The sequence below is a fragment of the Apis florea genome, unplaced genomic scaffold, assembly GCF_048593485.1.
Source record: "Apis florea isolate Af1SG1 unplaced genomic scaffold, ASM4859348v1 contig_3203_pilon, whole genome shotgun sequence".
NCBI classification, from domain to species: domain Eukaryota; kingdom Metazoa; phylum Arthropoda; class Insecta; order Hymenoptera; family Apidae; genus Apis; species Apis florea.
Window position 1 is genome coordinate 7,839,613 of NW_028256723.1, and position 25,853 is coordinate 7,865,465.

The 25,853-nt window shown below is 30.9% G+C and overlaps 1 protein-coding gene and 3 long non-coding RNA genes across 11 annotated transcripts in view; 3 read left to right on the forward strand and 1 right to left on the reverse strand.

Moving 5' to 3' along the window:
- Nucleotides 1-256: 256 nt before the first annotated feature.
- The window catches only part of babo (TGF-beta receptor type-1 babo), a 39,542-nt gene continuing 13,945 nt past the window's right edge, over nucleotides 257-25,853 (reverse strand). Inside the window, exons 3-10 of one of the 8 annotated variants that reach the window (XM_012484728.3) lie at nucleotides 25,287-25,444; nucleotides 20,642-20,684; nucleotides 18,420-18,571; nucleotides 4,964-5,191; nucleotides 4,058-4,291; nucleotides 1,435-1,775; nucleotides 644-883; nucleotides 257-535 (exon numbers count right to left, since the gene is read on the reverse strand). In XM_012484728.3, coding sequence (XP_012340182.1) covers nucleotides 413-535; nucleotides 644-883; nucleotides 1,435-1,775; nucleotides 4,058-4,291; nucleotides 4,964-5,191; nucleotides 18,420-18,571; nucleotides 20,642-20,684; nucleotides 25,287-25,444 — 1,519 coding nt within the window. In that variant the 3' untranslated portion in view covers nucleotides 257-412. Of the gene's footprint in view, nucleotides 536-643; nucleotides 884-1,434; nucleotides 1,776-4,057; nucleotides 4,292-4,963; nucleotides 5,192-12,501; nucleotides 12,711-18,419; nucleotides 18,572-20,641; nucleotides 20,685-25,286; nucleotides 25,445-25,853 lie in introns of all 8 variants that reach the window. The other 7 variants (XM_086910934.1, XM_086910933.1, XM_086910936.1 and 4 more) reach the window with 7 other exon arrangements.
- LOC147657237 (uncharacterized) lies at nucleotides 3,520-4,932 on the forward strand. Its single transcript, XR_015292859.1, has 2 exons — nucleotides 3,520-3,809; nucleotides 4,073-4,932. It is a non-coding gene; the product is annotated as an uncharacterized LOC147657237 (long non-coding RNA).
- LOC105735039 (uncharacterized) lies at nucleotides 14,457-15,728 on the forward strand. Its single transcript, XR_015292856.1, has 4 exons — nucleotides 14,457-14,522; nucleotides 14,605-14,720; nucleotides 14,970-15,108; nucleotides 15,216-15,728. It is a non-coding gene; the product is annotated as an uncharacterized LOC105735039 (long non-coding RNA).
- Nucleotides 16,578-19,323, forward strand: LOC116414125 (uncharacterized). Its single transcript, XR_004224588.2, has 3 exons — nucleotides 16,578-16,799; nucleotides 17,760-18,100; nucleotides 18,183-19,323. It is a non-coding gene; the product is annotated as an uncharacterized LOC116414125 (long non-coding RNA).

The window sequence follows — 25,853 nt, forward strand, 5'->3', positions numbered from 1 at the left end:
ATTGATACTCGAAATTAGGGTACGACTCGATCAAAAGTCAACGCGATTAAAGGAACGTCGTCTTGATTTTTTTTTTTCGTTTTTTTTTGTTTTTTTTTTTTTTTTTTTTTTAACCAGTCTTTCATTAGGCTCTCTGCTTCAACTATTAGAATTTTCTCATTACCGACCGAATATCTTAACCTCTTTCTCTCATTTCTCTTTCTCTCATTTTCGCTCTCGCTCTCTTCCATACTCTCGCTCCCTTTCTCGCGCATAGTAACGCGGCACTTAAAAAGTTTTATTGCAATAAAAGTATGTTACAGTCAGAGTGAATGTCCATGTGTGTTTCGAGCACTTCCGTATTTGTCAACGATCATTTTTTTCTCTCTCTCTCTCTCTCTCTCTCTCTCAACAATCGGCTGCCAATTTTCTTTCACTTCAGGTCCTCCATCGCGCCATAGTTGGCCAAAGATTTTTTAATCCTAAGCGCGGTTAACCTAGCTGCCGCGTTGTGATACCAACATTCTTTCATCACCTTCGACATCACTTGCAATGCCTAGAAAAAAAGAAAAAAAAGAAAAAAAAAAGAAAAAATGAAAAAATGGAGTCTACGTTGGAAAAAGGGGAAAAAATAGAATGACGAAGGAATGTATAGCACACGTACGTCGATGGACTGCCACCGATTCGGTATAGACGGCCTCTGTCTGTCGGTGCACACAACTTTACGCATCTCTTCAATCGTCGGATCGGAAGGCACCAAGTCGTAAAACGGCAGCTGATACTCGTCGTGGATTCCGCCGACGTTACATCGCCTCGCGATCTCCCAAAGGATCAGCCCGAGAGCGTACACGTCAGCCCTCTTGAAGGAATCAAAATGGTTCATGTTTATCGTCTCTTCGAGAACCTGAAAGCGAAAGCAACAATTCTCAGGATTCTCGAGAAGGAATTTTCTTCGGGATGGAAAAAAGTCCATCAATACACTTATCTATTTCGAGATCGAAAATTAATTTCAAAGATATTAATTTAGAGAGATTATATTTTCATAAATATTTGATAGATACGAAAATAAATTAAGACGCCAATAAATACAGAAGCAAAAAATGTTTCTCACTGCTGGTAATATAGTTATCTTCCCAGAAAATTAAATTATCTCAATGTGAATACATGTGTTTTCGCTTAGAGAATTTATTAAATAAATTTTTTCAAAAAATAATATTTTAATTATCATTAATTTTTTTGTTAATTCATTATTAAATTATATAATTAATATTAATATTTAAAGCATTTATTACAAATTAAAAGAAGCATGTATTGATGTGTATTTTCAATACAAAATTATTGAAAAATTTTCTCAATTATATCGTCAAAATCAGAAATATTCATCAAAATAATTTTTCAACGAATGACGAAATTATTAAATTAATTTTTTTATTTATAATTTTTTATTTATTTTACCTCGGGTGCCATATATCGCTTAGTGCCGACCCGATTGTTCAGTTGTATATCGACGGTGTCTGTTATTACGTCATGTCTGACAGCCAATCCGAGATCACCAATCGCGCATGTGCCATTCGTTTTCACAAGGATATTCTTCGACTTGAGATCCCTGTGAGCAATGGCGGGCTTCCCTTGAGTACCGACGATCTCCATATGAAGATGCGCAAGCCCAGTAGCAATCGACAAGGCCATCCTGATCATACCGTTCGTGTCCACGGTAGATCTGTTCAGATAATCGAACAGCGAACCTTTCTCGTGATAATCCGTGATTAACCATAACTGGGTCCACGTACCATTATCTAAAAGATGCAATGTATCTCGGATTAGTTCATCAACTAGCAAATCGTTCGTTTAAAATAATACTTATTCGGCAATTATTTACAAAAAGCAATTATATTCTGATTTTGATGATTTTTTAATACGATGTCATATTATCACTTTGAACAGCGTTGTGATTTGGTGATTTTACTCGTGGTTCGTAAAAATGTTATTAACTTAACCTAACTTAAACTCAATATGTATAATAATTGAGCTATTTAAAATTTTATTATTATTCTAACTTTTTGTACTGTATACTCTAATTATTTTCTTCAGAATTCTAAAGAAAAATAGGAGTTATCAAAATTAATTTCATAGTGCAAAGGATTAAAAAAAACTTCTATTATTAGTGTAAAAAAAACTGAAGTATTCCAATCGAACGTTTCAAAACAGATCCTTCACTTCGGTTTTATCTCGAATCTTAAAATGCCCACATGCATCACTATAAATTAAAGCAAAAGGATTTAGCTGCTCAGAGTTATCAAAAGTTTTCGATAAATGGAATAAATAACAGTATTGAAATTAACGTAATTTTATCAAAATTTAATCTCATAAATAAAAAAATTATAATCGCAGAGTCTAATAATATTAAGAAAACGTACAATATGACCCATACGATTGGTGCAGCAATAAAAGATAATTTATAAGTCATTAACATGATGTTTCCACTGATCTATCTAATGATTCATATAGAGTTCAGCGTCTCGTCGTTTGACCTCGCACTAAACGATACATCAACGATGCTTTCATCAAGTTTAAATATTCTAATGTCTCTTGAAAAAAACCTATCCAATCAGAACATTTTTAATCCTTGTTTGATCTATATTTATGGATTAAAAAGATCCATTTGTACGCTTAACAATTATTATATTTATACACAACTTTATTCAGAACATTTACAGGAAACTCGATAAAACTTTTTCAACACATAATTAGTGAGTAAATATTTCACTAATTTTCCTCGCACACATAAATTGAATCGAAAATAACTAACTTTCTAATTTAAAATAAAATAAGATAAAAATTAAAATTAATATAATTTCATAATCAAAATTTGAATAACAATAACTGATCATTTAAAATTATTTGAAAAATATTTTATTTTAATTCATTAAACAATGACCTCATTAAGGCAACTTCATTTTGCGTGAAATTATTTTAAGAGGATATCTCATCTTGTCGAATAAATCAAATTAACCAAATATAGTATACTGTCATACATATCTAATCACATAAAATTACAAAAAATACATGAATATGATGATATGATTAACGAATTGATGGACGAATATCATAATATGGATAATTCTCCAAGAATCTGGAGAATAAACATCATCTCAATAACTAGAAAAATGGTGATGTAGTGATCGACCACAAATTTCCATGAATACTCATGTACTATATATGTAACAACTTATTGCTATTAATTTTGCGGACAACTAACTCTCATGGAAATGCAAATTTTCGATTATATATTAATATATGAACTATAAATTCTGATGGAAATTTAAATATTTATAATTATTTTTTTATAATTTCTTAAATGAAAATTTTAAATAATACAAAAATTCTATGGATTTTTATTCTCAAGAATTTCGAAACATTTTTTCAATATTATCTATAAATTTATGAAAATATACTATTTTTCAATCTTGATTTTTTTAATATATAATCAAGGTTATCATTCCGAATAATATTGTGATTTCATTTGATGGTTGTTTAATAAAAAGTTATTGATAGAGACAGTTAGATTAGGTTAGGTTAGTTTTATTCAGATTTATTGCTAGACGATTGATGGTTGTTACTTTATAATGAAAAATTTAATGCTAATGCAAACCATTAAGTCAGCTAACAATTGAATTATTAATTTTCTTCTTCTTATTTAATTTTAATTTGAAATGAAATTAAACTTAGAATTAATATAAATTTTAATTGATATCATGCAAAAGTTCATCTAATTTTATACATTCTTCTCAAAATTAACAAGGTTATAAACCACAAATTTAAGTAAATTAGTAAGTAGTTTAATGAAATTAGCTATGATAAATTAGCTTTGTTACGAACAAAGCGAAATTAGTTTTGTTCGTAATGAAATGTGAATTTTATATTTTTCATAACTTCAAAACGAAAAATCCATTGAAATCTCTCTCAAAAAATATTCAAGAATTGAAAGTTATGAATTTTATTCAGCCAACACGAACTATATATGTTGTTTACATATTATGTAAGTATATATTACATGTAGATCTTTGTATATACGTACCTTTGTTATCGGCAGCGATGAATCCAAGGATATTGTCGTGCCTGAGCATCACCGTCTGGTAAATTTCGGCCTCTCTGAACCAAGACCTTTCTTCTCGCGAGCTGAAGATTTTCACAGCAACGTTCTCGCCTCTCCAACGACCACGCCACACCTCGCCAAACCGACCTTTTCCGATCGTCTCCACCAGCTGAATCTGGCGGGCTATGCTTCGCTGTACCAGAAGCGGCAGGCCTACTTAAGAGAGGATGGGCATTGAAGAACATGGATTTCAGTATGATTGAAGATGACACTTGTTTTCGCGATTTCTTACCAACGAATTTCTCTTCTACTCGATTATTGTTTTAACACGTTCGAGACTGGTGGCGCAACATGTACGTCATAGGAATTTTTTATTCCGTGGTGATCGATATAGTACAGTTGCGTTATAGATATTTTCTATTCTATGGCGGATACATGGCGGGTATATATTATGAAGATTTTATATTCTATGACGGTTAACGCATATAATCGCGTCATGGACTTTCCTATATATATATTATATATATACGAAAGATGAAAAAAAATTTTCCATATACCCAATTTTCATATATGTATTCAGTACAAGTATCGTCATTAATATGTAAAGTTATTTTGTATTTTTCACTATTTCACCATTGTTTCGAAAATCAATATTCGAATCATTGGTAAATTCTACAATTTTTTGATACAATCTCGAATGTATTAAAAGAAAAAAGATAGCTTTTATACAAACTTTGATAAAGATTATCATCATTTTGTAATTGAGAACTATTTGAGATTTATAATCTACAAAATAACTATTGAAATTTTTTATTTTCATTTGTTCAAATACAATTTTTTTTTTAATTGGCTACAAAGTATATATATATAAACTTTAATTTGACCTACCTGAGCCACTACCACTGGTAGTCATTTCCAGCATACCCCTAATAGTAACACTGCCCAGGATAGGTCGATCCGGTGCCTCTTGCGAATCATCGCTATTTCCGGGCCTTTCTGGGGTCTTTCGAACATGATAAATGACCATGACCACCACACAGATGGCGCATATCGGCATTGCTATCATCAAGGCCATTTTCCAAGTGACCCACGCTGCATCATCCTCACCCGCCGCCACTTTTCCCGACAAATCTTCCGTTATCATTTTATAATGACTGATTTACACAGAATAACCACTCCAGAGAAACATGGAACATTCGTTGTGAATATTTTTTTTTTTTCTCTATAAACGCATTTTTTTTAACCCTTTCGTCATCAACCCTTTACAAATGCCAAAACGATTAATTAAATTCAATTAAATTTGACTCTAATATATACAATGTAGCCTCTAATAATATCTATTTCTCTCTATTCCTAATAATTGGATTTTTTAAATTCATAATTTAATAATCTAGTTTCACGGATTAGAAAATACTGAAAATATAGTTACACGGGTCTGCAAAGGGTCAATATTCAATTTCAAATGTAAACCAATTCTACTTGATATTTTGATCGAAAAGACAAAGATAAGAAACATTAACCGTTTCTTTTACAGAATATTATTTTAAACGTAACAAGTTTCTCCAAGTGATTCGAAAAGCCAGCAAAGCGAGAATTTGGAATGAAAATCAAGCGGTATACGTACAAAATGCGTCAAATTGACGACAGGAGGACAAAGGATGCACCGGCTATACATGTTCGAGCAACGTGCTAAAATGATATACAGCATGCTGGATACACCGAGAAGCGTGCGGTAAATGGTAAACAGTTTAAACCAACAGGCGCATGCAGGTTGCAGCAGTAAGGAGGTCAATAGGTCAGGAGCAGGGACAAACTCTTTTGCAATTCTTTATATAAATACTTCAACGATCGATACCTGATTTGGATCGAATCTTCTCGAATCTTTTCATATTCTTGACGAAGAAAGAAAGAGAAAGAAAAAGAGAGAGAGGGAGGGAGAGAAGGAAAAGTGAGAGAATCAAAGAATTAGAAATCGTGAATATAAATATATAACGTCTGTTTGTTGACTCTGCCTGCTTCCATCAAGTTCTCTGGCCAAAAATGAACCATGTACCGCATTACCTGTACATGCACAATACGATGACGCAATCCGTGCATGAGTCATCGTGCGGCTGCAAAACTTCTTTCACGATCCTCTCGATCTTGGCAGCTTCACTTACCTTGCGGTCGATGGTGGGCATGAATTCCATCACGTGGGTGCTGTTAATCGATTATTATTCCTCGAAAAACCACACAGGGGGAGGGGTGTTAGGGTGTAAAGGGGGAATTTGGACATTTTGTACACGATTCGAAAACATTCGGTATCTTCGAAATTTGGAAAGAAAAGGGGAATTAAATTTGGAAACGAAATTTCTTGTATTTTTGAAGAAATAAGAGAATCTAATCAATTTCGAAAATTTAATTTTTGGAAATTAAATTTTCAACGGAACAATCGCTTTTGAAGCAAATCAATATTGATTCAATTTTTAAATGGAATTTTTTAATATTTCAAACGTTTTCGAATCGAATCGAATAAATTTCGAAGATTAATTAATTAAAATAAAAAAAAAATCACTCGTGACTTAATTTTTTGAAACGAGTGATTATTGATTAAAATTCGATTAAAATTCTCGAAATCGAATCAAGATAATTGGCATCGAGTTGAACTTGCAACCAATTGGAGAATCACAACGCCAGGCAGGATTACTGTCATTATTAATTTTTTTTTTTTTTTTTTTTTTTTTTTCTCTCGATACACAGCAGGAAAATTGGAAAGATCATGGGAACGAGCGGCTGGGCTGATGCCGCGGGAAACAAATATTCGTGGAATCGAATCGATCACAGAGCCGGCGACCGGCGCAAGAACCATCCATCTAGCAATTTCACGATAAGGCACCAAATTGATTCCCACGAGGTATTCGATGAGATGACGAATAACGGTGAGACAGAGGACGAGAATCACAGGTGAATGATTGCGTACGTCCGGATACCCGATGAAAATTGGACAAGTATCTGGTGTGTGTGTGTGTGTGTGTGTGTGTGTGTGTGTGTGTGTGTGTGTGTGTGTGTGTGTGTGTGTGTGTGTGTGTGTGTGTGTGTGTGTGTGTGTGTGTGTGTGTGTGTGTGTGTGTGTGTGTGTGTGTGTGTGTACGCATTATACCTTGCTGACGTGTAATGTGTTAGGGCGTGAACTCGATCGTGATGCTTGAAATGTTGATCGTCATGCAGCTTCTTTTCAAGTAATGTAGAATAATTTTCTCTAATTTCTAATCGTTTATATATAGATATATTAAAAAATATTGTGATTCTTTTGGATGATTTTGTGAAGAGTACATTTTTTTTCTGTTGTCGAAGTTCGGTTCACTAAGAATTTGAAACTTTTATTAATTATTTATAAAAAGATATTGTTCAATCTCGATATTTTTTTGATATTTTACCAAGATCCTCGTTAAAAATAATACCGTGAAAATTTTACTTGGTTTAATCGTTGTTTAGTAAAAAGTTATTAACAAAAATGTTTCTTCGAAATTGTTTTTTAGGTTAAGTTAAGTTGCGTCGGATTAAGAAAAGTAATTCAATCGATCGGTTAATAGTTAATAAATGAATTTTTATTTAATTTTGACTCGAGGTGAAATTAAATTGAGAATTAATATAAATTGATGTCAAATAAAAATTTATTTTATTATTATCTAGTTTGATGGTTTTGTTTGGTCTCATTTAATAATTATTTATTATGCTTTTTTTAATCCAACTGTGTAAAACAGCTTGATATAAATTTACAGCAATAAATTGACTAAAACCAAAATCTAATCTAACCTAATTGTTTCGAAGAAACGTTTTTTGTTAATAATTTTTTAATAAATAACAATGACCAAATAAAACTTTCGCAATATTATTCAGAATGATAATCTTGATAACATATTAAAAATTATCAAGATCGAAAAATGAAAATTTTGTAAACATCTATGCCATTATTATTATTATATACAATTTTTTTAATGTTATTAATGAAAGGATTTTGAAAATTAGACGTAGTATTTTTTTTCTTTAATTTATTGTATTTTGTTTTATTCTAATCTTGATCCTGTTTCTGAAAAATTAACGCTAACGTTTCATCCTTTATTTAATCATTTAATAATTTCCATCTTCCATATGTATAATACATGTAATACAAGACCACTGTTCCCTTATTCTATTTTGCATCTAAATAAAATTTTTGCAACATTCTTATATGTATATCAAATTTTTCAATCAATCAATGACTGCAATAGGCTATTTTACAGGACGAGATTTATTAAAAAAAAAAAAAAAAAAAATATCTGGTTACCAACATCATTAACGAGCGTATCGAAACAAATGTTGCAGTGAAAACGCGCATCAATAACGACTCACCCTCTCTGGATTTAGTGGAGCCTGATATAATCGATGGATACCGCTTTCGATACGTTCTATCATGCCTCCGTCAATACTGCGCGAATACATTTCTCTGTACAATACAACATCGCGATGTCGTCCATTTTATTTAACCTACCGCCACCATTCCCCTTTACATCGCATTTCATTCTGTTTGCTTTTCATATAATTATTATGCTCATGCTACGAATGTTTACCAATAACCGAATATCGAGTATGGTTTCTTTTTCGATTCATAACAGTTATGCCAATCGTGAACTCTTGTCAAATTGGAAATGAAGAGGTTAGCTTTTTCATTTTTATTCGTTTAAATGAGTCGACGAATTGATTGGAAGTGATAGTGAAATCTTTAAATGAAGTGATTAAACGAAGATGCAGAATTTAAATGCGTAATTTGTGCGAATGATAATTTTGAAAACAAGAACGAACTGGATAGAACTCGAAAACGGACGTGTGATTCGAGATATAAAATGCCGTATCAAAATATTTTTAATTCATTTCTATTTCGAACAGTCTGATAGAGATAAGTGCGAGACGATTCTCTTGTTCCGTTGATAACACGTTTTTATAACGTCGTTTCCGTAATAAGAGTCCATACCCGATATATTTGACGACGTATCGTTGTATCGCGATGAAACATATAGACATTCTGCTTTTACGTTCAATCGTTTCTTTTTTCAATTTCTCATTGAACGACGAGATAAAATGTCTCCATTCGACAGAAATCAATTTAAATAGTTTTTTTTCAAGCCTTAGAATAACTGATATTGTTTAATATAATATAAAATAATCTAACCTCTATCTCCAACATATAAAACTGGTCAAAACTCTTTAAATATAAAACCATTGAATTTTTAACTCAATATTGCATTAAAAATAATGAAATATAAGAATATAAAACTAGAAATAACATGAAGATAAATTTATATTCGTGAAATAATTCTTGTGTGCAAATCACGTTGAAGATGCTTTCTAATCCGTATTGAAAGCACTACAAACGCAAACACCTATAGAAAATTTTGTTCATGATTTAACACACTCGAGGCCAACGACGCCACATAGGCGCCTTGTAATATCTAGTCAAAACACCTAGAGGCGCCACATACCCGTCTTAAAAATAAATTGATATCAGTTAGAATTAAAAAAAATTATTATATACCAATCTACAGAAAAAAATTATATAAAAGAAAAATAATAAAAAGTATTTAAAAATTAAGAAGTACATAGATTTAAAGTAAAAAGCAAATAATACATAAATAAAAATTATTAGGAAATTCAAATATAAATTTTTATTAATAAATTTTTATTAATAATCAAAATTTGACTTCGAACGTATTAAAATTTTTTCATCAGTCAACCACTAAGATATTAATAAATTGTATTTTAAGAAATTTCAACGATTTATTATCGTTCGATGGACTCTGTTATCTTGAAAACCGTGTGAATTTGACATGAAAACTCAGACGATTTTTTTACGCAGTCACGTCTTCTGAAAACGATAAAGATATAAATGGATAAATGAAAACGATAGTGAGTGATTTTACGTAATACTTCGTTATTTCTCAACAGAATATCTTGTAACCCAATAATTAGTGAAAATATGATTAGTAATATGTGTCACGGTTTTTTTTTTTCGATATTTCTTGTATTCATGTTTATTGAAATTTTCTTTTTAAATGTTTGTTTTTTTACATCGAAATATTTTGAATAAAAAAAAATATTTATATTAAATATCAAGTAGAAACATCTAAAATTACTATTTTTATTTATGTTATAGTTGACATAAATTATTTTCTAATTTCTTTAATATAAAATTTCTTTATCTATGTAATACATAATACATTTTTTTCTAAATCTATAATTGAATCACATGTAAACATTGTCCACGAATAATCACGAAAAAATAGATATCTCGAATTTTGTGGAGATACGTTGAAGCGAATTCTGATTATACAAGTGTATAAATTCGGCATTATCTTATCCACATACAACTTACAAAACGTATATTATCACCAAACGAGAACTTTCCCATACTATAAAAAGATGCAAGACGATACACAATCTGCCAAGATTGTGTCATCATGAAATTACAGAATATTCACCACGACATCACGTTCTTTCTTGATAAGATTAAGAATACACGAATTGCTGACGAATCAGACGCCAATTTCGCACACCATCTTACGTCCAATATTTGAACTGTTCACACGAATAACTTTCAAATCCTATTTACAATTATTCAAAATAGATGTCGTCACTATATACATATTTGTATCGACTCGTTATGTAATTCTTTCATAGTGAAAAAGTTACGATACAATCATACAACAATATATATCAAAATTGCCAAAGTTTTATTACGAGAAATTATATTGTGTAAAAATATATGTAAATACATTTTTTATATATTTGTTTTTTTTCTTGTTACAATAGAAATTAATTACTTATCATTCGTATGATTTTTCTCTTAATTTCAAGTTTAAAATAGTTTATTCGAAATTCATTTTGTAATTTCATTCTAGAATATATTTCTATAAAAATTAATAGACAACATATTGTCGATATTTCCTATTTTCACTAGTAAAGCTATCTCGTGTGTTCTTAACCTATAACGTCTCGAATCTCAAGAACGGTGAAGTATAAGAACATATATTGTTCAATTCGTTCGAGAATCAATTTCGATATATCATTCAGTTGATATTGGATATTAATTTGCGGTATAATTTTAAGTGGCAAAACATATTTATTGCATGGAGATCTGTGTTAAATTGTGAGTTATGAAGATAAAACAATAATTGATAACTTATATTCATAAAGATAAATGATATCGTAACCAGCTTTGATCTATGACAATTTGTTTTCTTAAACTTATGAAAAAATATTATAATTCTGTGTAAAAATTATTTTTTTCTAACTACGTACATTGATTTCTGTTTGAATATAAAAAAGAATAAAAACAAAACGATCATTCTTTAATTATTTTTATTCAAAAATTTCGCAAAAATCATTGATATTGCAGAATTTTCTATCAGTCAATAATGTAATATAAAAAAAGACTAAATAAATCGCGAAATATTTTCATAATACATTTACAAAAGATAGACGTAAATTACTATAATATAAACAGAATATCTCATCAAGTTATGTATGTAATGGAACAGCGGCCTCTTTTACAATAATAATGCAAAATATTGAATTTCACGAACAGTTCTCCGACAACAGAAACGTAGACGTTATAACGAATCACGATGTTTCGTGGTTGCTGCATTATATCAGCTCGATAGTGAAGCATAAACAAAGACAATGTGTACAAAGGATTTGTGTGGGGGAAGGGGGAATATGTGTATGCGACAAAGATAATCGCCCAGACAAATCACAAAAAGCATCGAAAATCGATGATCGAAAGCCCAAAATTTCGTTTTTCTTTGTCTCTTTATTTATCTATTTTTTTTATTTTTATTCTATTTTTATAGAATGCATTTTTCCAAGATCGTTATTGCGAAGATTTCTTTTAGATTCGATTATACAATAAATGTAAAATTTAGTAACTGTTATTCTAAAACAAATTTCTATTTAATTTATTCATAAATATTTTTATATGATAAAATAATAATCGATATATGTTAATTCGATTTCTCAATTTCTAATGAAAATTAATTTTATTAACATATGGAAACAAAATTAGAATCAATCGTCCGATATTTTTAAATTAAACATATATTCTTCAATTTTTATTTATTGATTAATTTAAACATTTGCTTTATATTATCTCTAAAATTCAACCGTCTATTAAATATTATTTGCTTTTTTTTCTCACAATTTCTTAACGCTCAATACATATTCAAAAATCTTGTGAATTATTCATCAAGAATACTTATCATTTAAATGAATTTCCTTATGGAATAATATATGAAGATTTTTATAACTGACGTGAAACAAGTCAGCAAAATTCAATAAATACATCGAATCTTGAAAAAAAATCTCGCATTAATTCGATCGATCTTAGAAGGGAACGTAGCGGGCGGAAGCTATACCTCGTTCGAGGTAATCGACCAGTCGGAAGTATGGCCCACCTCTGTACTCGTGAGGAGGAATAAAGGGCATTAAGTTGAGATTGCAGAAGTCGGAGTGATCGCAGCAGGCGATCACGGATACCATGTCACCTGGACCGTGTAGCGTGCTATTCGTTGTGCACCAGTACGAGTAATCGGACGCCGGGAAGAAATGCATCTTATCGTAACACCTGAGAACAATTTACATGACTTCCGGACCAGAATATGCATTTATCCGTACCGTCGAGCCCAAAAAGAGGAAACCGTTTTCTCCCCCGGTCTGTTTAATATGAAAAAGAATTGTAAATTCAGAAATTTTTTTTTTTTGTAACGGTATTTCGTTGTACGATTATTCAGATATTTCACTTCATTTCTACTGTGAGAACAATTGAGATTAAATTAAAAATCGATGATTTTTTATTAGTATTTCGTAAAAATTATTTACTTTTTTCTATACGCCGTTTTAATCGTCTTGATTTTGAAATATATTCATCAGAAAATAAATAAAATATGCACTCTCGCTCTATTCCATTTTTTGTGCTATTATATGTTTTGTAATTATTGGTGAGGATAGTGATAAAAATCGACGATGGATGTATTGAGTGTATAGAATGATATAGAATGATTCAATAGGACTAGCATAAACTTCCAATTAAATTATATTGTTAACTATAAACAAACAGAATTCTTTTGATTGAAGATCTACGTCAATGCTGTGATCATCGTTCTATTTCACTTTGTCTCGATACGCCCGTTGTCGATCTTTTTTATTGTCCTCGACCAATAACAATGCGCGTGATGGCAGGACAGATGGAATAGAGTAAGAATATAGCCATCTTCTGGCGAATATACTGTACTAAAAAATATTTTCTATCCTATCGTATCGTATTTGTAAGTGTTCAAATGAATTTTAGAGTAGATTTGTGAATAGATTCGAAATACTTTTATATTTAAATACAGTTTTCTCTATTCGTCAGAAAAAAAGTGGTGTCTTAAGTTGAAAATTTAAAAACATAACCTGATTTCTTTTTAATCACATTTTATACATATGTTGTAAATAAGTTACAAAGAGAGGAAAGCACAAATCGCAACTGTTTTATGCTTTTTTCATTTCTCTCTCCTTTTTTGTTTTCGGTATCCTTTCTCTTCGATTTCGTTAGCTCAGTGATAAATTATTCCTATTACAAGAGTTATAAATTCGTAAGGGCACACCAGAATATAATAAGCAGCCAAGATAAGTTCCAGAATTAATCATTAATAATAACTTGCGATCAAGTAATAATTCACGTGGTTCCTTTTTTTTTTTCTTTTTTTGCAAGTAATTTGATTGTTAAGGAGCAGTATTATAATATCGTTAACATCAAACTCTTTAAAAACGCGTTATCTCACTAATTCCTTTTTATAATTTCGAAGAGAAAGTTTTATGAAATTAATTTTTTTTTCTTAGTGGGATATACTCTATTTTAATAAATAAGCAAGATATAAGAATTTTTTCAAAAATTTAAGAATAAATTATTAAAATTCAGAATATTTTGACTTGATTATAGGTTATGTAATTTTAAGAATGATGAAAAAGATTTTCAAATGCTTTAAGATGATATATCTCATTAATTTTATTCTCATTATCATTGTTTGTATGATTTTAAATTATGAATGATTGCAAGTCTATTCTAAATAACAATTGACTTACAAATTATTTCTATTTACGCAGAATTAGACGAATTAGAAATAAATATTCGATTTCATTGAAAATTATAATTTGATTCTAAATTCATCATTCGCAAAATTTTTTTTTTCGAACAATCGTGCAACAAAATACCGTTTTTTTAACGAAAAAAAAATATTTACACGTTCAGATCGTTCGGTATAGTAGACGTTATATTAAACAACGTAAATAACAGTTTCTTCTTTTTTTTTTTTTTTTTTTTTTTTTTTTAGGTTTGAGAAAATTACACACAAGTTATGCAAATATATACAAGAATTTCGTAAGCTGCGAAGGAAAGGTTAAGATCAATCCTCCGTTAAAATCTTTTAAATAATGAAAAATTAATTGATAATTATTTTACCAAAGTTTATTATTTTTAGGATGCTTTCGCGTGATATTCTGCATACAGACAATTCACGACAGCGAGGAAATTTATTAAAAGATTGAATTAAAAAGGACGTGCAGAAAATGAAAATAATAATAGCTACATACTACGGTAAAGAGAAAACGAAGCATGGGTGCAAGATTTTATTTCACGTTTCGGATTTGTATACGAATAAAATTACATTGAAAGAAAAAAAAAAAAAAAAAAAAAAAATTAAAAACACGGTCAACTTTACCTCTGAACACTCAATATTCATTATGACACAGATTAAAAAATCACTTTTTTAGTATTTATAAGCTATATAAAATCTTCCACTAATTTTACTATGAAAAATACATAGTTTATAAATTTACATTTCAGCGAAAAAAATTTGAGTATCCAAGGGGTTAAAGAGACCACTGCTCAACGCTCGTAATAGAATAATGTAATTATCGTGCAATTAAACGTTACTCGTTTAAGCGAGTTAACACAACATTGAAGCCTTAATTGTATTTTCAAGGTATCGAACGACATTTAAATACACTAAGAATATACAATCGCTGTTATCAATAATATATTTAACGCAGTAAAAGAAAATTTATTAACCAGAAAATATTCTTAATACAGATTTTATACCTGTCCGTCTCACACCGACCCTTCGAAATTTAAAATGATTATAAAGGGACAGATTAATGTGTATAATCCAATAGATTCTATATATTACTACATACAGGAGGATAAAATTAAAAGGAGAACTGAGAAAGGCATACGGAACGAATCTAAGATTGTGTATTCCATTTTCTAAGAGAAACTGAAGAGAAATATTTACAAAAGATGTCCTTTTCGCAAGGACTTGCGTTTACCAGTATCTACTACAATGTCTACTTTCGTTAGAGAGTGCAGAGAGATATATGTATACATGACAACATGCTACCGGTTTCCAAGTTCATTCGGGAGGACTTCCGGCCCCCCCAAACACTTGTAAGCGAAAATATACAGGAGGAGAGTACCTTGAAGTAACTAGAACCTCCATAGGTGGCAAATATTTTCATACTGTCTTTTATATCTTTGAAAAAAATTTGTCCATCATTGTTACGTTACTTTTTTATTCTAAATATAAAAAAATAACTAATTTTCAATTATACATTATTTATTAATTAAAATTTAGTTATTTTTAATTCATCAAATGACAATAAACGAAATAAAAAAAAAATACTATTGTATTTAACCAGTTATGCTGCAATTAAAAAAAAAAAAAATGAATGGGAGGGAAAAGAAAGAGAGGAAATAGAAGGAAATGTACCTAAATAAAATTTATTTGAAAATCTTTTATATTAACCTCTTAAGCTGATAATTATGTCGATAAAAATATATCGTATAACATTATTAATTTAAATATGAATCTACAGCGTTTCATCATTTTACAGGGAAATTCACTCAATTCGAAAATCCTGATTTTAATAAAAGTTTATATGTACATAGAACGTAATAAATTCCACATAAAAGTTATTTATTTGTCGACGAAAAATTTTTTTAAAACGATCAAATCAGCTCTTAAAGTTTTAACATCTTTTCATTCTTCGAATATAATTTTGCTTGATTAGGTTATAAAGTTATATTTAAAAAGGCAAAAAAATGCTTTAAAACTTTGAACGGTGATTTCACCTTCTTAAAGCGATATATTCATTAAAAAAAGAAATAAAAATTCCTCGTGTATATGATTCATTATATTCTACGTATTAATAAAATTTCATAAAAAATAAAAAAATATTCAAATACTTTCATAAATAATTAAATATGAATATTTTTCTTACTAAGTAAGTAAGTATTCATACACGTGTATTTTAAATAGATCGGAGAAGCTAATATATGTATCAAGTAAGTACACATTCATCGTATTATTAAATAAAAATCCACGAGAATCAGCGAACAGCTTAAGAATAGGTTAAGTATTGCGCTTCCGGCCGTTCAAACGGAAGTGAACGCACTGCGCGAATGTAGATGCGCGAGGAACGAGAAGGAAAAGTGGCCGCGGTGTAGCATCACGCTGCGAAAGGGAGGTACGAGGTGACACGGTCCGGTATATTATATCGTGTTTTATCGGCCGTAACACAGAGCGAACTGGAGTGAGAAAGAGAAACACGAATTCGAGTGCAAGTAGTGCGTTATACGCAACCGTGGCGCTCTCTACTCATAGGAAATACACGCCACGTACGTAATATATATAACGTCCTGACATTCGAGCTAAAGGTATAATTACGAGTAATTCACGAGTAACGAAAATATTCGGTGAAAAAATTAAATTCGAATGTTTCATATCTTTCGAAGTAATTCGATAATTTACGTTCTATATCGAGATAAATATGTACCGAGAATATATTGAAATGATATTGGATTTAATATTTTATATATTTGAGGAAGAAAGCTTCTAATGAAGTATTTTAGGTTATATACCGGTGTTAATATATCAAGCACGTGAAATTTATTTGATTGATGTATAAATATTATACATTATAGCGCGTTAATTGAAAGGTGTTCATAAAAGGTGTCGAATATGATAAATTTTCTATATTTTCTCTTTGATTATTCATACATGTATGTAAATTTATACAGTTGTAAATGTTCGTTATAAGAATTTGCATTTAGAAATAATTAAAAGATAAAGAAGTAAGTTTAATTTAAATAAACATCAAATATTTTCGTCACTCATAGTACATGGATCTAAAGATATATAATTGAACTGAACGTGATGATGGAAAAAGAATAACGGCCATTATCGGTAAATATTGGTGGTAATGTGTGCACGAAAAAGACATGAATGTATATATAGCGAATATTGGCAAGCGTATATATCGATATAAAAACTATGCATACAGAGTATTTCATTTTCAGATGTAGTCTGAAAAAAGGATCGAATAATTTACTATCATATAACACTTATATAAAAATAAGTAAAAGATATCTTATCGATATAGCTCTCTATCTCTATAAATTGATTTTAAAATATAATAGAATATTCGAAACGAAATACACGGAAGCAGAATATTTTTCATAAAAAAAAAAACAAAATCATCCATTCCTCATAGATTCATTTTAAAAACTTACATTTATAAAATATGTTTTTTCATGTAAATAACTACGGCGTTTCTAAATTATCCGATTATTTTTCAGATTACCCTGTACACACGTAGATATACAACGAAATAATATATGGCGGTTATATCGTTAACGTTCATTCTTGCTATCACTGCATATAATACTATAATATCCACAATGATGAAGAGAGTGAAAGAGATTGACTAGGCACGAGCTATGATGCGATCCAAGTATGCTCTGAACGTTTTCTCTGCGTATAAATGCGTGTTGAGGGATTGAATAGGAAATGGATGGATAATAATTACATAAAGAGGTAGAAGCAACGATGGAAAAACGAGTGGATGAATCAACAGCATGAAAATTCAATTGGATATATACTTTAATTAACAAGATGCTCTCCGACATTATTATACAACGTATTTATACATACATACATATATATATATAATATAATACATATTTATACATACATATATATATAATATATTAAAAAATCAGTGTCTGCAGGTACAAATAGGGAAAATTAGCGGGCAGAATAAGAAGTGGTGAAAGAATGTAGCGATAAAGGAAGATAGAAGAATGTGAGAGAAAGGCAGAAAATATACATATATATAAATTATATATATGTACATATATATATATATATAGAGAGAGAGAGAGAGAAAGAGCTGCAGCAAAAGCCTGAGCCACCTGCAGAGTTTTTCCGCTACTTCCAGGTAACCAGTTTCACTGTACCTTTGTTGCGAGGGTGGAGCTGGGGTTTCAGATCCCGATTGCAAAAATCCTCTTTGCAGCACTCGATGACAAAGGTCGTGTTTCGCGAGTCGCTCGTCATGCAGAAGATGAGCGGCTCGGGCTGCGACGACGACAGCTGTTTATTCACGCACCTTCAAGCCGAGTTTGCACCATTTTCAGAATACAAAAAAACAAAAGGAGGAGAGAAAGAGAAAGAGAGAAGAAGGGAGAAAGAGAGAGAGAGACAGAAAGAGACAAACCAACGTGTAACCTCGTTCGGAGGGGGATAGTTCGTGCTTTTTGGATCGCGTTTTGGGGACACTCGAGGTTACTACGTGACAGATATCAATGGCGACGTTGGAATACGCGCGTATATAGGGTGGTCCAAAATTCACGAGGTTAGAGAGATTCTCGAAATTAGAACGGAAATTAAAGTGTAAAAAAGAAATTGCATCGAGTTTGAAAATTTTTCGAATGCATATAAATGTAGGAAATAATTTTCTCTTAAAAATTAATTTTCGGGAGAATCGAATTTGAAACATGTTCAACTTCGATTTTCTCAAAGGAAAGATTTAAAGTTTTATTGAATATATTTTGGTTATTTTCATGTGTTTTCATGATACAACTATTTATTATATAGCTTATTTCTCATTTAATTTTACTTGTATTTGAAAAATGGTCAAACTTGATCGTGCTCGAGTATGAAAAAATTTTATTCCAAATTTTCGTTTTATTTTGAATAAGAATCTTTCTCAGACTTCATTCTATTCTACCATTTTGAATTGTGAACCGTGTTTTATTTTTAAAAATGGTCGTGATTTAATTTAGCGATAGAACGATGAAATATACAACACCACGATATGTTTTTCATTCGATTCTCTGATAAAATGTTGTTTGACTTCTTCTTCTTCTTCTATTTTTATTCCTAACGTGGCCTTCTTTTCTTAAATTAAACAGAGGCTGAAAAATTAAAGGGTAAACGATGGAGAGACAAGGAAAATATTCGTAATAACTCTTTTGCTCGATTTGACAAACGAAGATTTAAAGATTGCATAACAATGAAGTCATGAAACATTCAACAACGGTGAAATCATTATCTATAAATATCTATCCCCGTTTGGGAACGTAACGAAAGAGGCAACATCCACTCAAGAGGAGAGAAAACCCGTCGAGAAAAAATTATTTATAAACATCGACAATAGAAAAAATATTACGTTACGCAACAGCAACAAAAAATAACGAATTATGAATCGCGGGGCAAAAAACAATTAAAATTTATTACCTCTTTTGTTTCTTCTTAATTTAAACGCTAAAACTATCATCTATTTTATCATATAAATAAATGATTAATTAAGTGATGTCACAATGAAAATAAGTACATTTCCATCTCATAAATATTACAATATTAATTTTGTCAAGAATATTTTCATATCCTCGATAATTCTAAAACAAAACAAAAAAAAAAAAAAAAAGAAAAAAAAATGAAAAATCCATTTCATCATTCTAACATTAATTAAACGAAAAATAATAAGAATAAAACAAAAAAGAAGATAAAAAAAGATTTTATCATAAAATTATCGGCATCGTTCCCTCGAGAGAATTCAAGAAGAAAGATGAAGAGAAGAAAGGAACGAAGAACGATATAGGCCGCGTCATAAACTTCATCGTTCCACCGTAATTATGCTCGTATCCTTCACACTCGATCGAGACTCGATCATTCCGTGGTAACGTGACCGTCTCGTATATCCTCGAATCCTCGCAGAACGAGCAAACAACCAGGCGTGCATAAAAAAAAGGAAAAAAAAAAAAAAACGCTTTCAATGGTAAATACACACCTGTGCACGGTCGCCAGCTTCGTCCACGATACCACGGAATTGGCCACGAACGAAAGAACCACGCGTATTTTCGTGAAAATGTTCACCGATTATTTCGCGCCGCGGTTAAAACAAGTGGATGCTGAACACGTAGAACAACACGGGCTCGCTAAACAAAAAAAACTTCAGCAAACTTCAGCATGAGAAAGAAATAGAGAAAGAGGGGAGGGGGAGGGGGGGAGGGGAGGGGGCGGGGAGAGGAGGAAAGAAATACAAAAAAAAAAAAAAAAAATAAAGAAATTCAAAACAGTGTGAACGGTGGAAAGTTGTTAAAAAATTGAAAAAGGGGAGGAGAAAGGGGGAAAACAATTGTCGAACACCGTGCAACTCAACACTCGTTTGTGATACCTGACATGTGGGGGTAGCCAGTCGTAGCGGATCCTAGTCGTTCCTGAAATCCCATTATTTCTCTCGCGATGTCGTCGAGCGTAAAGGGAGAAAAGATAAAAAAAAAAAAAAAGAAAGAAAGAAAAAGGAGAATAAAGAAAAACGTGTAATTAAAAATTCGGTGGAAAAATATGCGCTAAGTTCTTTGCTTATCTTTTTAACCGCACCTGCCAGAGCGTTTGATTTGCTCGTTCGTTAATTGATTTAATAAGAATGGCGGGGGCCACGTCGAAAAGGGGATTCTCTCCAGTTAAAATCTGAATTGCTAAAAAAGCAGGCACAAAACGAAACTCTCTTGAACACACCAAAATGAGAGTAAAAAATAAAAGTAAAACAAAAAAAAAAAAAAATCTAGTAGGAAAAAAAATATGGAGGCAGTTAAGAGGCAAACGATCGTCATTATCATCATCATCATCATCATTATCATCATCACGGATGCGGTGAGATGTTTGTTAGTCAAGGTTGTTCAATATGTGGAAATTCTACAAGATAAATTTAAATTTTTATAGAGAAAAAAAAAAAAAGTAAAATACGGAATGTAGCGGAGACGAAAATTGGGAAAGAAATATGCCAGTGTTGGAAGATCGGGATTCGTTGCGGAACGAACCTCAAGGTGATCCACAACGAGCGGTAATTCGAACGCGCGCGCGAGCACGTACGCGTGAAATCGCAGATGATCGTATCTGCTTTATGTTTAGTTAAACTTGTCTAAATATTTAATATATTTTTTAATGAAAATTTTTAAAAACGTAACATCTATTTCGTTATATTTGATTATATATGATATTTTCATAGATATTTATGAGAAATAATTTTTTAATTATAATTTATTGAAATTTATGTTACTATTAAATTATAGTACATACAAGTACATAAAAAATGTTTAAGATATTTTCGCATTACTTATTATAAATTTAGGCCGTATGAAATATTTCTTCCATTCGATCTCATATGTTTCTCGAAATATGAAACATCGTCTTTTTTTGACACGAGTCCATTCTTGGGATTCGATACATCCTCTTGAATTCAGCGTCAAGGGACCTATATTCGATCGATAATCGATTACATGCGATACGTGTTATAATGGACGCGATATATCGTATGAAAAGTCGTCGTGTAAAAGTTAAAAGAAATAAAAAGAAGAAAGAAAGAGAAAGCGAGACAAAAGGATAAAAATAAATAAAAATAATTTTCAATAAATTGCAATTTTATGTGGAAAAAATAAAAAAAAAATTGATTTTTAATTTGTATAACTTGATTTCATATATCGTAAAGAAAATCTTTTTTTTAATTCATTTCTCTAATGAATATAGATGCTCATAGATGACCATAGATGGTAATAAATTAAATGATTTTACTGATGCAGTTTATTAATATTATACTTAATGTTTATTATTTCATAAAACAAAATGTAACATTTTTTTTCATATATATTGATGAATTCATTCATTTATGTTATAAATATAATAATTATTATTAATTATTCGTCAATACTTATTCAAAATAATTATTATCAATTATCCGTTAATACTTGCTCAAAAATTACTATTTAAACGAAGTACACAATAATTTTGTATAATATTAAAAATCAAATTAAAAAATAATTGTGTAATTTCTCATGCATGAAATCATGAACAAAAAAATAGAAAAATATGTACGTACTAATTGTCAATGAATTCGCGAGAAAAAATTATATTATCTTAGAAAAAAATTTCTCTGCATAATTTTTTTTTATGTTAAAATCATTAATTTTTTCTTCAATTCAATAAATATTCATATTAAAAAAAGAAAAGAAAAATAATAAAGTAAATAAATGATGGTAAATAGATGGTTGCAATCGAAGCATCCAAGATCATGAGAGGAACAAACTCGTTATTAGACAACATTACGATTCTACTTTTCCCTACTTCTGGATTCACGTAACATATCTTTATGAGCAGTTTACCTTTCATAACATATAGTTTCACACCTGCCTAACCTAATCCTGCTTAGCGCACATACACGAGCGAGACACAGATGGAAGTATAAGAAAATTTTACGTCATCGTCCAAACATCGATCTCCTTTCCTCTTCGAACAGTTTCTTTTTAAAATGATTTCGTGGATATTTTTAAGAATCGACGCGGATGAAAAGCTTCATTCGCAGCCGATTTAACTCGAAGGCTATGTAAAAACGGATGTAGTTTCCAACGAAAGTTGATTGGTAGATGACTGTATACGATACACGACCAATAGAATTCGGTTATACGATCGCAAATCTGTCCGCCTATTGGATCACGAGCTATCCCCACTATTTGCTACTCTTAGCCCTCTACATTACCATTACCGAACAATATCTATATCAAGGAGCATCGTTGAAAATTCGCTTTTTCAAACTATCGTAAGGTACTCTATCTGATACGGATCGTGTTAAAAAATCGTATTAAGTTCAGCTGCATAAAGTTTGATTCGCGATAGAAGGAACACGGTCATGTTAAGCCGCATATCGTATAACGATTCACGCTATCTGAACGAGCGTTAACAAACGTAAAATATGAAGCACGAAAGCCGAAGAGGTTCAAGTGGTTCTGAAGAGGAAGAGGAGTCGGTCCAACGATATTTTTGCACGGTGAAATTTTAATCGGGCGCAGACCCCGTGGCTAGTTGAACACGTAAGGGAATATATTCGCGAATTAGAAGAGGCAGACGCAAAATACGGGATAGATAAAGGAGGGGGAAAAAGGAAGAGGAGTTACAGGAGAAGGGGAAGAGAAGGGGAAAGGGAGAAGAAACACGGGCAGTACGATATGCGGTACTACGACCGCAAGGAATGCAGTTAATGATCTCGTTAGGAAGTTCGTTATTGCGCCTGTTTTCATGGTTAGCTATAAGAAAAAGGAACGTGCTCGTCGGAGTGTGGGCGGTCATATGTAGACAAATGGTGGTCGAATGGAGAAATATTTCCATGAAAACGATTCTCGCTCGTGATAGAATAGAAAAAGAGAGGGAAAAGAGATAATAAAAGACTTTGTAATTTCGAATGGAAGAGTTCGTGCGCGCTCGTGGTCGAAGAGTGAGGGAAGAATCGATTAAAACCTCAAATTATAATGAAAGTTATAAACGATAAAACAATCCACAACGAATTCGAACTATTAGCTAAATTGGAAGAATTCTGCTCTTTTTCCTCGATTTCAAAATTTTATTTTACTTTTAAAAATATTTATTACGAAAAAGGTTTTAAACATTTTTTTCACATGTTTCATAATTTTATAAGATTTTTTGAAAATTCTTAGACATCGTGCGAAAAATATTCTCCTTTATCGCGTGATATGCTTAATATTATAGTAGGTACACGGGAACGATGATACTTGGAAATAATACTCATTAAGCTGCTATTGATAACGTGTAGATTAGTTACGAGTATTAAAGAACATACGTATAATGTAGCAGAAAATTATGCTTAGATTAAACTTTCTTCGAATCGTGCGAAATTGGATCAGTTAGAATAATACACAATAATAATAATAAAATATTAATTCTATTACGTTATAATAAACAATGAGTTGTAAACAATAAACCATCGTTACTGCTATCCCACAGAAAACGAGCAGAATTCTCATTCCAATTTAGTTGAACAATAACCCGATAATCACGCTTAAAAAGTAAAAGGTTCGTTTCTTTTGAAATCGGCAACACGTACAATGGTGCACGTTTACACGTATTTCGATCGAAATCGTGTTGAAATATCACGGCATGATTTCCGATAACAATCTTTTTTTACATCAATCGTTATAAAAGAATTGCGATTAAATTGCAAGAAATATTTTTCCTAACTGGTAAACCACACCCGAAACGAACATTACGCGAATCATTTTGCAATTTCATCCGGCATCGATTTATAAAACTCGCGCGGCACGCCAAATCTGCGCATGCGTTCTATCAAGAACGTGTATGTTGCGGATTAATATGTGCTTACGTTTGTAGCAGGACACGTTACTCTCACGCTTCCATTTGCGTTCTTATTATTATTATTATTATGGGATTCGTAAGTCGAATGTGTTAACAAAAACAAGAAAAGAAACAAAGAAAAAGAGAAAGGAAAAACTATTAATGTATTAGGTTGATAGGAAGTAAATGAATAGTATTATTTCGTTGTGAATTTATTTTATTCCTTTTCTTTAATTTCATCTAATTAAATAATCGATCGAATTATTTTTTATTTATTTATATATTTTTTTTAAAGGTTTTATTAATAACAATGTTTCTTCCGCAATAAATAATTTTTCGATCGTTTAAATATAAAATGTAATGAAAAATAAATTATTATATAATATAATAAATTCAATAAATAGATATATTTGAATCGAATTATATTTTTCAGCATCGATGTGATTTAGCTTATGAATTAATATATAAAAATGATTAAAATCGATTTTTCATTGTAAATTTTACCATCCATCTCTTATTTCCTACTAACCTAAAAAAAAAAAAAAAAAAAAAAGTATCAAGGATGAAAAAGAAAAGCACGAAAGATTAGAACGAATGGAAAGAAAAAAAAAAAAAGAAAAACGAAAAACACGTAGGTGATAGGGTATGTTTTGCTGTTTGCAAAACAGCGAAAAGAATACCTGAGGATAATTCAGGCGAGTTGGGAGATAGCAACTCCAGAGTTATATTCTTGTTGCAGTACTCTTTATCACAGCAGATGCTGGACCGATAGATACCCCGCTTTCTGTTGCAGGACTGCGGTTCTTCCGGTGGGAACCATTGCTTTCGGTCGAGGCACCTTTCACAACATCACAATGCCACGTTTAATTTCAACAGTTCGTTCTCCACCGTGTACCAAACGCGCGATTTTACTGCTTTTCCTCTTTTCAACCGACTAATCTTTTCAAATGCTTCGCACGCGAGCAAATTTCTCTGTTATTTCGGCGTTCGTTGAACCGTGGCAGTTGTCGTATCATTCGGATAATTAAATTGATATTGAAAATAATTTAACATCGAGCATGTTTCACGTGATATGTTTTTTCCCCTTTTTTTTCTTTTGAATAAATATGGCTATGAAAAGTATTGCACGTCATTGTATATCTTTTATAGCGACGAGAATATGACGATGGCTCGTAAGTGTCAACCGATCTTGGAAAAGAAAAACGAAGCGTGTAAAATTTGATGCGGATTAATCATGTCACTTAATC